We start from the raw sequence: 14,730 nt of genomic DNA, 5'->3' as shown, positions 1-14,730 counted from the left end.
TCTCTCTCTCTCTCTCTCTCTCTCTCTCTCTCTCTGCACCCTCAGAGAAGAATAGCTCTCTTTCCTGTGACCCCCTCAGTCTCCTCCGTAGCCTTTTGCTACTGGCTACACTCACAATACATCTCTCTAATTAGCTTTGATCAGATTCAGAAAACGCTCCTCCATCTTATTCCAGTATCCCTGTCAGAAGTTAGAAAACTGAGATGTATTATGCATACCGTAGCCCCACGGCGCTCAAAAAAATAGCAGAGGTCCTCTCCCACCCACTTACTATAGCAGAGGACATTTAAAATAATGCACAAGGGATTAATAGAAGGAAGTATTGGGGTGAAAGAAAGGATTCACTGAACCGTTTCACCTGGTGTAAATAGAATTCAATAAAGAGCAGTGTTCTTGTGGTCGATCGTCCCTTTTAATTAGGTCCACTTTTTTAGTTTGTTGGCGCTGGTCGTTGGCGGTTTCTGCTGCTGTGTTGAAGTGCTGATAAACATTAATGTCACTGCTCTGAAGCTATAGGGCTGAATGTTCTGCAATGGAAAATGGATGTTAAAAACACGATGACTGCCAGGGGCCACAAGAGGCCGCTAAAGTGCCAGACATTTCTCCATAGGCCTTCGCTATAACATCCGGGTACCCAGGCAGAAGTGCATTGGGATTTCACTGTGAACAGTGTTATGAACGTGAACCGGATGAAGAGAGCTAACAGTTAGCTATCAGCTTTTTTTTTTTTTTGAAGCCCGATTTGAGGCTATTTGCCATAGGAACACAGTTCAGAGAAAAAGGTCTCTAAAGATGTGAGAATGTATTGGATTAGGCGGCGCGATGCGGTGGCGTTACCCGATTGCGGGCCGGTGGAAAGAGCTCGCGGTTTTCAGCCTGGATCAAAATTTAGACAGGGGCTTCGTCGAGGCCTAAGATTATTTAATTCATTTTATTAAAGAAACCGGAATTGTTCGGTTTTGGTACCTCGGATACGTCGCGCAAAAATAGAGTTTTTTTGGGGGGGCTCTAAACTTTATTCTAAACCATTTTCAATGGAATAAATTGTCGGAACAGTAGAATGGCTCGTTGGAAAGCGATGGACGAGCCAGGACCACCCACGTCTCTACAAGCAGCTCAGGGTAAGTAAAATAGCAAAAAAAAAAATGTATTGGATTGAAAAAAAGAACCGAAATTGTTCGGTTTTAGCACTAAAAGAGTTGTTAACAGTATGTATGTGGCAGCATACCACTGTCAGGTGGAAACCTTACACAGTACATATCCAAAACTGTTACTTTTCAGAAAAGGGGAAATAGAACCGCGTGTTCCAAAGTATAACTTTATTATTTAGTCACAACCTCTTGTTAATACTTTTAATTGGTTCCATATGTACATTTAATTAAAACCCACAGACACTCATAAACACTTTTTAAAATGTATTATTTATTATGTATTTCCTTTAGAGTGTATTTGTATTTCCTCTTTTCATTACCTCATTTTGTGTGACCTTTTGTGTCTTGTTCAAATGGGGTTTGATGCTGCTTTGGCAGACATGGCCCTGTGCAAACACATTTGAAAACCAAACCACGGTGATGGGCACCGTTGAAGATTTTTTTACTAGCCTACATACTGTACTTGTCTTTGACTTTCAAAGGGAGGTGCCGCACTAAATGGTGCTGTTGGTGTGTGTGTGTGTGTGTGTGTGTGTGTGTGTGTGTGTGTGTGTGTGTGTGTGTGTGTGTGTGTGTGTGTGTGTGTGTGTGTGTGTGTGTGTGTGTGTGTGCGCGCGTGCGTGCATGCGTGAACACACACCCACCTGTGTGTCAGTGTGAGATGTTTGATGTCTGGAAACAGTGATATTACTCTTGGGAAACGCTAAACACTCCTGCTTGAGGATCAGACACACAGCTGTTTGAAGACATGGATCCATAGATCCAGTGTGGATTGGCATGGGAGAACAAAGGGGAACAATGTGATGAAATAAAACCAGTGCTAGAACCTGGAACAATCTCTCTTTCTCTCTCTCTACCAATACCATGGCTCACTGGGGTGGATTTTTATGCCATGGCTACACAGAGCTGGACATTTCATATATCCAGGTTTTTCAGATATCCACATAGAAAAATATCTAGGTCCACACGGAGCTGGATATTTCATATATCCCGCTTTTTCAGATATCCACATAGAAAAATATCTAGGTCCACACGACAAAGATATCTAGGTCAAACAAGCACACACACAGTAAAGTCTTCAGAGATATCCGGGTTCCATGTCTACACGGATCCAGTGAATCGGATATTTTTCAATGTCTTCACTTTTATCCGGTTTAAAAAATATCCAGCTTCGCGGCTGAAATATCCAGCTTCATGTGGCTGCAAGCCCCAACAGCACAAAAAAATGTCTAGCTTCAGAAATATCCAGCTCTGTGTAGCCATGGCCTTAGTTGAAACCTTTTAATACTTGTTTGGAGGACCATGATAAAGACGTATGTATTTTGCAGGTCATGAGACCTTTAAAAGACAACTTTACCCATCTTCAAATGGTCCTCACTTAATGCTCATTATAATATGTTACCATTTCTGTCTGCCCCGTCTGTGTCTCAGAGGAGGCCTGTGGACCCGCCTACCAGTGACATCATCGATGTGGCATCCAAGCTAATAGAAGACTGCAGCTTGAGAGCATGCACAAATACATAATTTGTTAATAATATATGTTTTATAACTTAGTAACTGTAGTGAGTAAAAAGTACAATATTTGGCTCTGAGATGTAGTAGATTAGAAGTACAGTATGAATAAAATAGAAAAGCTGATGAAAGAGAGCGAGTACTTCCTGTGAAGTGGGCAGTCAGTATTTATGGATTATTGACAATTAGATCTTTTACAATATTGAACAGAGGGATATGACCACCCTGAGGGAATAGCAGCTCATATAGGGAGAGTGAAAGACAGAAGTATGGAGGAAGAGAATGGGAATGGGGGAAAGAGTAGGGGCGCAACAGTTACAGTTCATTGAAAACTGTAGCCTCTCGTACATCTATTGAATGCAGGCAGCGCTGTTTTCTTTACTTACATTGCATGTTACTTTGTTGGTCTGTATTTATGTGTAGCTTTATGGACATCACGTCTCATACGGTAGGCCAAGTTCATCTAGCGTAACATTTGTGGGGCACAGCAACCACAGACTACAGTCATTATAGTCCCTGCAGCTCGCTAAACTGCTGCAAATCCAAAGCACATTTACCAACACCACTTGCAGTATTTTATTTGTTAATAGGACAGTTTGTCCAGCCTTCTCAAGCATTTTAATTAGTTAGCAGGGTCATTATACAGGGAGGGAGGGAGAGAGAGAGATTGAGAGAGAGAGGTAGAGAGAGAGAGAGAGAGAGAGAGAGAGAGAGAGAGAGAGAGAGAGAGAGAGAGAGAGAGAGAGAGTCGGCAGTATGCTACCATCCAGGATTCAAACACCAGGACAAATGACAAATTAAAACTCACAGCATTCCCCATAATTTACAAACCCAAGACTGAGAAAATGCTATCAATGCCGCTTTGAAAATGCGTGGTTATGTGCAGGGGCGGCCCCTCTACCTCACAGACTCAATTGTGATGAAAAATATTTAAGGAATAAATAGCTAAAATATATATGAATATGTGAAAGACAATTGACTGACTTCTATGTAAACCATGCTAAAATCATACTTTTTATGCTGGAAAGCCTCACAAAAACCCTATCCGTTCACCTACAGTCCTTTGGATTTGGAGCCGGAAACTACCAATGATTTGGTCTGTTCAGTTATCCATAACCTAGGAACAAGGGAATCACGTTTGTCATATTAGTAGTACTAATAATGAATACTAATTAATTATTCGTAATTTAGTACTATTCATTATTGTTTGTTGCCTAAATTAATTAGCCCCTCCTCTAAAAAAGCCAACTCCCTCATAGCCCCGACAGTCACGATTTTCTGGAGCCGCCACTGGTTATGTGCATATATGGAAGTGGATGCAACGCCATGCACTGCACTGCTGCTCCATGGTCAATGATGTTGACCTCTGACAGGAATTATTTAACCATGTGAACCTTAGCATCCCTATTCTGAACAACAGGATGCAACATTCGGCAATAATAGAAGAACCTTCAGCAGAAATAGAACATTTAGCTTACAACGTGTCACAACGCTGTGACACATTTTTGCTAGAGTTTAAGCACACTGGGCAAGAGCTGTTTTACACGCTAGGGACCTGCTCTGTATTAGCTCATACAAGGCCCTTTCTGCTCCAAGATTACAAGAGGCTGGGAACAAGGCTAGGGTTTAAGTTGTGAAGAACTGTCTCAGTCACTATCAGTGCAAGATAGCTGCAGCCCAGTGGTGCTTCTACAAAGGTTATCAATGTTACAACCTTATTTATGAAGCATCAGAGCTGATTTAAGCTCACTGGCCAGGTCTTATTGACAGTGTCATTATTTATGCTTGTTCAGGGCCAACTTGTTTTATTCTAAGATAGCATATTCCAGCTCTTAGCCTCCTACTAGACTCGAAAATGTATGTTTACCCATCACATTGATTGGTGAACTTTAACTCAGTTGTGTTGAAGGACATTATAGAAATTGTACAGAGAACGCTTCCGCAGATGTTTCTTAAAATGTTTATTAGTTCGAAAAATACTGATGTTTCTTAACTCATTTTCCGCCACGGCCCGAAGACCCCGACAAAACACTGCCGTCCCTCTCCGCCAAGGCCCGAGGAATCAGAAGATTTATTTGCTTTAATCGCTATAACACAATTAAAAGTATAATAGCTGTTTATCGCAAATCGGTTTATAATCACCCGCCAAAAAGTGGTCGCATTTCCGGTTTCCGCCAGTTACGGTTTACGTATCCGGTCTGGAGCGGAAACAGCTAACGTTAGCTTTTCATGTAAACACAGCCAGACCTATCTCGGCAATGGTCGCATCTTTTTTCAATGGGATTTTTTTGTTTGAAAGATGTGATCTGGTGTACACACGCCTGGTGCATGATCCGTGCACGATGGGCACACACACAAACCCCGAAAGTCGATGTTTTTTTAATAGCAGTAAATGTGTTTAAATGTCCGCACCAATACCTTAGTTGGTGTAAGTGATATTGTTTTTGTAGCTTAACGCTCTATTTAGATAGTAATCGCTGTAATAGAGTGTTTGTTCTGTAACATGGGTCTCTCCAGCTCTTTAATATAAACTGTAAGGTTTGCTCATTTCAACCAATCAGGAGAGAGTATCCATTTATCAGCTCAGTGTTCCAGTTCCGATTTTGTCTTCCCATTTCTTTGTGTCATCACTTCAAATCCTTTCATCTGTCCTGTATCCTAATCCTATACGAGTTCTCTCACCTGATTGGATAACATTGGTATCCCAACAACCTGAAAAAGTATTTTAATACTTCAGCTATTTAACACTTATTTTAACAAACAAACTGAAATCACGTACTGCACCGTCAATACACAGTGCTTGATATTTTTTTTGCACTTTTCCGATAACCCGTACACAGGGTTTTTATTTAACACATTCTTTGAGGTGAACGGCTGCATTACTGAGCATCTGATAGACCAACCTGACTGTCTGGCTGGTGGCTTGCTGCCTAACTGGCTGACCGACTGATTAACTGATGTTCCCGCCTTAATAGCAGGAGATCAATAGTGTGATCTAACACTGCGCTCTGCAGAATGACAGGCAGCCACACTGCTGCAGTGAGGACAAGGTGTTGGCACCGTTCCAGATGTGTGTGTGTGTGTGTGTGTGTGTGTGTGTGTGTGTGTGTGTGTGTGTGTGTGTGTGTGTGTGTGTGTGTGTGTGTGTGTGTGTGTGTGTGTGTGTGTGTGTGTGTGTGTGTGTGAGTATGCGTGCGTGCAAACTCTGCTTCTATACTCTGTCTGAGCTGTAGTCTTTGGAGGACAAGGGGTAAAGTACAGACTTTTAAAACCCATTTAGGCCTAAAATTATTGAATGCTTTAACCAGTGAAAAATAGCAGATATACAAGCTCACAGCCTGCAAGCTTGTAGATCTGCTATTTTTGAAAAAAGGTAGTGAAAATGTGTGCAAATCTTTGAATATATGTATTTTCAAAGCAAACGTTTGTAACTCAAATTTTGGAACTAAATATTCTGAGATGGGGGTCAGAAAAAGTTTGAGAACCACTGACATAGTGGTCTCTCCAGAACAGACTAACTGAGCTCCAGTTAAGTGAAAAGGACCTTTTCTTTGACAATGGCTGGCCAGATTGCTGACATAGAAACACAGGTTTTTCAAAAAACCTTAGAAAGATTCAAAAGACACTTATAGAATTGGTTCAAATTGATTTTTCAAAAATAGCAGCTTGTATATCTGCTATTTTTCAATAGTTAAAGCGTAAAATAATGATACGCAATGATGTGTACCCGTTCTAAATGGGTTAAGTATAATATTTGCTGGAAGTCAGTCAGGAGGTTGTGCACACAAAGAAAGCCAATTGATTCTTCATCAGCAGAGAATACAGGACAGATCATTGTGATCAATGGATGTGTGTTTTGTTCAGCCTATACTGTGCACAGGGGCGTCACACCGAATTCTGGGCCCTGGGTACAAGGATTCACTGTGGGCCCCCCATGAATGTTCTTCATAGGGGGAGGGGGTTTAACCCATTTAGACTGGGAACGCATTATTTTGTGCTTTAGCTATTGAAAAATTGCAGATATACAAGCTCACAGCTGCGAGCTTGTAGATCTGCTATTTTTGAAAAAACATTTGTGCAAGTCTTTGAATACTTCAAATCCTTCTAAGGTTTTTTTTAAAAAACCTGTGTTTCTATGTCAGTGGTGCTCGAACTTTTTCATGTCAAGGAGCCCCAAAAGGATATGTATTTGGCCACGGACCTCCATATCAAAATATTTAGTTCCAGGGACCCCCAGAAGCTACAAAGTTACAAAGTTACAAATGTTCGCTTAAAAAATACATATATTCAAAGATTTGCACACATTTTCACGACTTTTCAAAAATAGCAGATCTACAAGCTCACAGCGCAGCACCTGTGAGCTTGTATATCTGATATTTTTCAATAGCTAAAGTATAAAATACTTAAGGCCCCTCCACCTTGGGCCCTAGTAACTCAGTCCCACTTTTCCCCCCCTGTGCACAACAGCAGCAGCCGCCAATGATCCCCATGACGGATGACATTCTGTCAATTTCTGTGACGTGTTGTTGCAGACTAACTTACCCATCAATGGGTTAGGGTGCAGTATGTATGCTTTAGGTCAACTGGCTGTCCCTGACTGCCCTGTAGGCTGTTTAATTGTTAAAACCTTCATTTATAAAGCAATCAATTCAGCTCCCTTTTTTTACCTTGGTTCTTACACCACTATTACATCAATACCATCTTACAGCTTATGATCAAAGGACAATTTACATACATCAAGCAGACTGAATTTGGGGAAAGGGCCTTTATTTTATCTGCTCCCTTTGCCTAGAATGAACTTAAAAAAAAAAAATGCAAATGCAGGCTTTCATTACCTTATTTGATTTGAAAGAGCGAGTTATAGGTGCTAAAGAATGAGATGGGAGAATGTCGATGTTATATATTGTCACTGTCGGGCAGAAACCTTGTATCTCCAAGTTTCAAATGTGTACATTTTTTCGCAAAGCAAAGCCCTGCTTCATCATACAAGGCAGTCGCACAAAAGTAGTAAAAACAGCCGATCTGCAAGTAGTGTGCTTGTAGATCGGCTGTTTTCACTAGTTTAAATCATTTTTAAAATGATAAATACAAACGGTTTTGGACATACAAGGTTTCCACCCGACAACAACAATATATTTTTTTATTTTCATTAACATGACCTTCTCTCCCCAGCACTATCTGTTCTCTATTTCACCCCTAATCCTAATCATTTGACTTTCATTGTATGTTCTTGTATGTTTGTCTAATAATGTTAACTAGACCTTACCCGTTCGAAGATATGTGCTCCAAAATATGTGCAGAGTGTGGGCTGTGGGGAAAGTTACTGTAACTGGTACGTGCGTGAGAATATGTGGGAGCATCATAATGTAAGGAGCAGCTCATGGAGGAGTGTATATTTATGATGGATACAAATAATTTAACAGCAAATTTAGGTGAATAGAAGTATGGGGATGAATGCGCTTGCTCCACATCGTTTTTTCATACCCGTTGGAAGATGAGACACACATCAAACTCACCTGGTGAAAGCGAGAGAGAAGAGAGAGAGAGAAAGAGAAAGAGAGAGAGAGAGAGAGAGAGAGAGAGAGAGAGAGGGAGAGAGAGATAGAGAGAGAGGGAGAGATAGAGAGAGTGAGAGAGAGGTGTGTGTGTGTGTGTGTGTGTGTGTGTGTGTGTGTGTGTGTGTGTGTGTGTGTGTGTGTGTGTGTGTGTGTGTGTGTGTGTGTGTGTGTGTGTGTGTGTGTGTGTGTGTGTGTGTGGGGCTACAGATCCCATGGCCTGGAGGAACGGACCGTAACCCTGACAACAGGCTAAGAAAACGCTAATAAACAGCTTTAATTTGGGAGAAATGAAATTCGGGCTCCGTCACCGTTGGTATTATGCTAATGGCCAATACCATGTGAACTTTGGGATCAGTTGCTGAAGCGAGTGAATAGATAAACGTAGATAAGCGTGAGCGTTAGAGCGTGAGTGAGTGAGTTAGAGCGTTAGAGTGTGAGTTTGCTCCTTTAATGGTTAGATGTTTCATTGTCTGCTTATGTGGCAGTTCAATGATGGTGCTTTTTCCATCAAAATCAGCACTCTTCTTCGTGCTTCTAAGTGGCACGAAGATAGCATTGTCCATGGGTTTTTGGCACATGTTATTATGAGTTCAAGAACAAGTCAAGATCTTGGCCAGCTCCAATATACCATGGCAGCTGCTGTGCAGATACACAAACAAAGGCTGTGCAAATCAATATATTTTGAAAGGATCGTAAGCCTCAAGGAGAACTCCCAAGCTGTTCAATGTCCTACTTACTGAATCTGTGTATTTTTATGGCATGGTGCACTGAAAGAGGCTAGCCGTCTCGTCTATGAGAGTGTCTGTGTATTTGTCTGCTGGACCGATCAGCACCAAACTTATACACACTGCTAGTAGGACACAGAAGTACCTCCACTATTGTTTGTACCACATAATGGGACTTATAATGGAAGTCAATGGGGCTTACATGCTAAAAACTTTCCCAACTTAGACGTACATCATAGATATGACAGATGCGAAGCCATACAGTATCTTCAATAGTTGTTCCATCAACCAAAATAATCTCCCCTCCCCACACAGTGAAACAAGTCTATGTCAAACCAAGCTAATTCTGACAATGGGTAAAATTAGAAAACCAGACAGGCGTTCCCTGAGTTTGCTTGGCATGCTCAAAAAGCATGCACTAAATTCAGGGAACATCTGCGAATGCGGAGCCCTTTAACGCCAAGATTAACTGTATTCCATTTATGCAATATTGGTTAAATCTACTTTGATGTGAGTGTTCCTGACAAAATTATTATTCATGAAAGAACAAATAATGCTACTGTTTTACAAATAGCAGCTGCGCTCATTCAGGCTTTCAGAGTGAAAGTCGGCAGATTTTTTGTCTCTCGCTACACAGTCATCTCCTATCTCCGTGCACAAACGGGCAAACGGACCGCAGCTTCTGAGACTAAAATGTTGAGATTCTCTCTGGGAGTAATAAGATCAGGAACAAGCACATCAGAGGACAGCGCATGTTAGATGTTATGGAGATAAAGCCAGAGAGGCCAGACTGCGATGGTTTGGACACGTACAGAGGAGGGATAGTGAGATGGTTTGGACATGTACAGAGGAGGGATAGTGAGATGGTTTGGACACGTACAGAGGAGGGATAGTGAGATGGTTTGGACATGTACAGAGGAGGGATAGTGAGATGGTTTGGACACGTACAGAGGAGGGATAGTGAGATGGTTTGGACACGTACAGAGGAGGGATAGTGAGATGGTTTGGACACGTACAGAGGAGGGATAGTGAGATGGTTTGGACATGTACAGAGGAGGGATAGTGAGATGGTTTGGACACGTACAGAGGAGGGATAGTGAGATGGTTTGGACACGTACAGAGGAGGGATAGTGAGATGGTTTGGACACGTACAGAGGAGGGATAGTGAGATGGTTTGGACATGTACAGAGGAGGGATAGTGAGATGGTTTGGACACGTACAGAAGAGGGATAGTGAGAAGGATGCTGAAGTTGGAGCTGCCAGGCAGGAGGCCTAGAGGAAGACCAAAGAGGAGATTTATGGATGTAGTGAAAAAAAGTTAGTTGGTGTGAAAGAATAGGAGGCAGAGGACAGGGTGAGATGGAAGCAGATTATTCGCTGTGGCGACCCCTGAAGGGAAAAGCCCAAAGGAAAAGAAGAAGATAACATGCATTGCACGCACAGCAGCATGCATGTACACATAATACACAGAGTAATAGTCAGGGGTGTCACAAGGGGGAAAGTGGGACTGAGTTACTAGAGCCCAAGGTGGAGTGGCCTTAATTATTTTATACTGTAGCTATTGAAAAATAGCAGATATACAAGCTCACAGCGCGGCACCGAGTGCCGCGCTACAAGCTTGTAGTCGTGAAAATGTGTGCAAATCTTTGAATATATGTATTTTTGAAGCGAACATTTGTAACTAAGATTTTGCCCCTGGGGCGTCCGTGGAACTAAATATTTTGAGATGGGGGTCCGTGTCAAAATACATATCATTTTGGGGGTCCTTCACATGAAAAGGTTTGAGCACCACTGACTTAGAAGGATTTGAAATATTCAAAGACTTGCACACATTTTCAAGATTTTTCAAAAATAGCAAGATCTACAAGCTCGCAGCGCGGCACTCGGTGCCGCGCTGTGAGCTTGTATATCTGCTATTTTTCAATAGTTAAAGCACAAAATAATGTGTAATAATGTGTTCCCAGTCTAAATGGGTTACATCCCCCCCCCCCTCCCCCTATGAAGAACATTCATGGGGGGCCCGCAGCACCCTGGCCACAATAGGCGATGTAAATGGCATGAACCTGCAGGGACCGGCAGTGGCGGAAGTGCTGCGGTTAACGGAAGTTACGTCGTGCGTTGCAGTCTTCCGGTGAAATTCCTACCGGTGGAAGTAGCACCGTTTCATGCTGTTTCAGCCTATGGTCGTAACCAGGCTTTTCTCTTCGCAGACGAGGAAGTGAATCCCGAGGCCCAGAATTTGGTGCGACACCCCTGCACATAATACACAGAGTTAGTGCAATCTTATTCATAAATGTTTTGTTTTTCTCTGTCTTGTCTTCTCTCTCTCTCTCTCTCTCAGGGTGGCTCCATCCTGAACAGCGAGTCTCAGAACTGCCTGGAGCTGGTGAAGAGCGGCCAGTCGGAGTTTAGCTTTCATTTGGCCATTCAGGACTGCTCCGGTCAGAAGTGGACCATCACCAACATACTGACCGTCCTGCCACAGTGATGATTGCACACTGTGGGCATGCAGCTGAAGCACAGCATATTCTGTTTGTTTGTTAAGAAGTGAGTTCAGACGAGGAAGCAACGCTGCTGGACTGAAAACAGGAATCCCATTTGGGTGAAAGACGGATGATGACAAGCATGCTGCAGGACTCGCGAGGCAGACGCCGCCGCACAGCGTTCATATTGAATATTGACAATGGCCAGAGATGAGCATTAGGAGAAGAACAATGACTAATAGGGATTTGATTGCTCCGGTTGGAAATGGGCCATTGCCGTCAACATGCTGCCAGCTAGTGTTAACTAGGTGTCTGTAACCGACAAATGAGAATTTATGCGAGATGATATCTTTAATGGGGAACCGCGGGGGAAAGGACAGAGTCTGCCTCCATCAGAAAAGGACCATCAGTAACCTAACAACCCTTTCATCACAATCACCTGGGAGGATTATACTCACGGAAGGGGAAATTACTCACGTCAGAGTTCTTAATGCCTTTCCACCAGGGGTCTAAATGAGAAATACAACATTCTGTTACAACGTCATGTAAACCGCTGGTTCTCAACGACCACCAGGGGCTCCCTTACAGGTCTGTAACTCTGAGAGAGTGCAAATGTTTCCATTTGGTTCCATTTGCACACTCTCAGAGTTAAAATAATGTTGACTTGCACTATGTTTTATCCCGAAGATAAAACACGGTTCCATTTGTACACTGTTAGAGTTACATAGTACAGACCCATAAGTGTCCATTTGGACTCCTGATGGGCCCCGGCTAGGCTGGTAAACCATCTCAGTCGCGGGTAGTCACTTTTTCGCCATTCGACATTCAAGAAGACACGTGAAGGAGATGAAAATGTGAATTCACACGACCGGGATGGTTTGCTATAGGGCTAGGCCCTGGCCTAGACGCTGAAAAACAGTGCTGTAAATACATGAAAAAGAGCTATTCTGGAGTCCTGGTTTAAGTGAAGATGTACAGAAGCATTTATGCTACATTTACAGAGGGAGACGTACTGTGCAAAGAGTGTACTTTTATTCATTTCAGTGGGAAAACACAAACTGTTTGTGTCCTTAAGCGATAAATGTCAGTAGATTCACTGGCACAGCACTGTGTGTGTGTGTGTGTGTGTACGTACGTGCGTGCGTGCGTGCGTGTGTGCGTGCGTGTTGGTTTGTGCGTGTGTGTGCGTGCGTGCGTGTGTGTGTGCACGTGCAATGAACAAAATATAGTCTATAATTATCCTATTCAACTCTGTTTTATTCTATCAAATGTTTGTAAGAGGTTTCGTCCCTGTGTTTACTGAGGAGGAAACACTGAGACAGTCTTTGAATTATGTGGATCCGGTGGGAAATTAGCACATATTTTACATGGGGCGATGGTTGGCACATAAACTGACATTTCTTTTATCTTTCCTTCAGAAAGCCGTAGCTAACCAGGACAGTGCTTACTACAATGTGTCCTTACAGTGCGGTGGAACGTCTCCTCTGATCCTGGTTTATTAATCCACTGTGTGCATCCCATGTTCAATCTGTGACCCAAAGACTTTTAATATGTTTGAAATGTCCCATGAAAGAACATGGGACTGAATGGGTATTTATTTGGTTGTGAGATGATTGGAATGTCTGGGTGTAGGTCTTTGCTGATTTGAGACTTGCACATACCGTATACTACTGATAAATGATTGATTTTACATTTACAGTGCTTCAAAGGTTACATGAGTCTAATGCCTAGTTTATGCTCCGTTGTATGATTGTGTCGCATGCTGAAAATAGCCGAACTACTGTATAAGCTCGCAACGCATCATGCCTGTGATGTTATTGTGAGTTTGTAGGTAGGCTATTCTCCAGCACGCGAAAACATTGTACGACAAAGTATAAATGGTGCTCTACCCATCCAAACTCCAGTCTTTTATTGGCTATATCAATAATTCAATGGAAAAACAGGAAGGCAACTCATAATTAATCCTATTAATCACATACTTGCTTTTCCTTTTCCTGCTACAACTCATTCTCCATGCAGTGAGGTTCCGCAAGGATTCATACTCCGCCATACGACAGTGTGGCACAGTCGCATGCAGAAAAGAGAAAATAGAGCTACAATCTCAACGATTCGTTATTTTCAGCAGGCGACACCGTTGTATGAGTATAAATTAAGTCTTGGAGTAACACCTGGAGCACTGGAATTGTATAGCTTGCATTTAGCTACTGTGTAGCATTTATTACCAGACCCTCGGTTTAATTTGAGTTTTTCTTTTTTTCGTGGCATGGATTTTCTGATCCAGAAATCTCAACATTTATCTCAATTTATGAGAAACTGTTAGCATTGAGTTATGAAAATGTCTATAAAGCTGTTTTATTAGTTTATTTAAACGTAATTTAAATTATTTATAAGCCCCTACAGTATAAATAATAATAATAAAAAACCTGTTGATGACAAACCTGTTGATGACAAACAAATGTGTGTCTTTTCTGCTGATGATGAAAAGTAGTGTAATTTATTTAATATTCGGTTAAAAGCTTCCGATACTAATCGTTTGTTTAGAGTTTGTTGTTGTCTCCCCATCTCTCCAGATCTTAAAAGAATACAGTTATACAGTAATCATTTTCTGGCCTTTGGAGGCATGAATTAAAAAGTCTGAAGTTGCCAAAAAGTAATTGTGTTCATAGATTACAATATTTACATTGTGGTTTAGAGACACAATGTAAATATTGTAACAGTGAGTCTAATTGTCTGACTGGGATAATCTTGCATAGCGAGGGACGGATCAACGGCTAATTTATTTTGGCATATTTTAGTTTTTCACATTTTATGACTGAAAATATATTAATTAATTTGCCCTGGCATAACTCTGGCACCATCCGAGTGGCAATTCGGTTGTGCCAGCGGTTTCCGAGATTCGACAAACCAAGAAAATATCTTATCTGTCTGCCTGGGTATGCGGAGGATGCACCGATTCCTGCGTAGGAGGCACCGGATCTCCGAATCATAGTTTTTGTTCCTCGGTGGAGCGAAGGCATCGGCTTTGCTTATCAGCCAACTCGACCCATCGGAATCATAGATTGCTGGGCCTTTGCGTCACATTTGAGTTACTTCGCAAATTTAAGTGGCAGCGTACAATAGAACTCCATTTGTGTATGCCCATGTACGTTATCAACACGATATTATTAGACGCTGTCTTGCCCTCAGCGGGCAGTGTGAGGACTAGGGATTGAGCACAGAAAGCTATTGCCTTTAAACATGTACTGCAGAGAGCTTGTTATTGGTCTAAACATTATTCTTTGCTGGGCATCAACAGATGACT

The 14,730-nt window shown here is 42.1% G+C and overlaps 1 protein-coding gene across 1 annotated transcript in view; it reads left to right on the top strand.

Annotated features, from left to right (window-relative positions):
- galnt18a (UDP-N-acetyl-alpha-D-galactosamine:polypeptide N-acetylgalactosaminyltransferase 18a) overlaps positions 1-11,434 on the top strand; it is a gene marked incomplete at its 3' end in the record, with an annotated part of 227,158 nt that extends 215,724 nt beyond the window's left edge. Inside the window, exon 11 of the mRNA XM_080736116.1 lies at positions 11,288-11,434. Within this exon, the coding sequence (XP_080592242.1) occupies positions 11,288-11,434 (147 nt within the window). The remainder of the gene's footprint in view (positions 1-11,287) is intronic.
- Between the last annotated feature and the right edge of the window lie 3,296 nt (positions 11,435-14,730).

This window comes from Nannobrachium achirus (genome assembly GCF_963921795.1).
Source record: "Nannobrachium achirus genome assembly, chromosome: 11".
Classification (NCBI taxonomy): Eukaryota; Metazoa; Chordata; class Actinopteri; order Myctophiformes; family Myctophidae; genus Nannobrachium; species Nannobrachium achirus.
The sequence above is the reverse complement of the archived record's forward strand: the minus strand, read 5'-3'. Positions and strand labels throughout refer to the sequence as shown.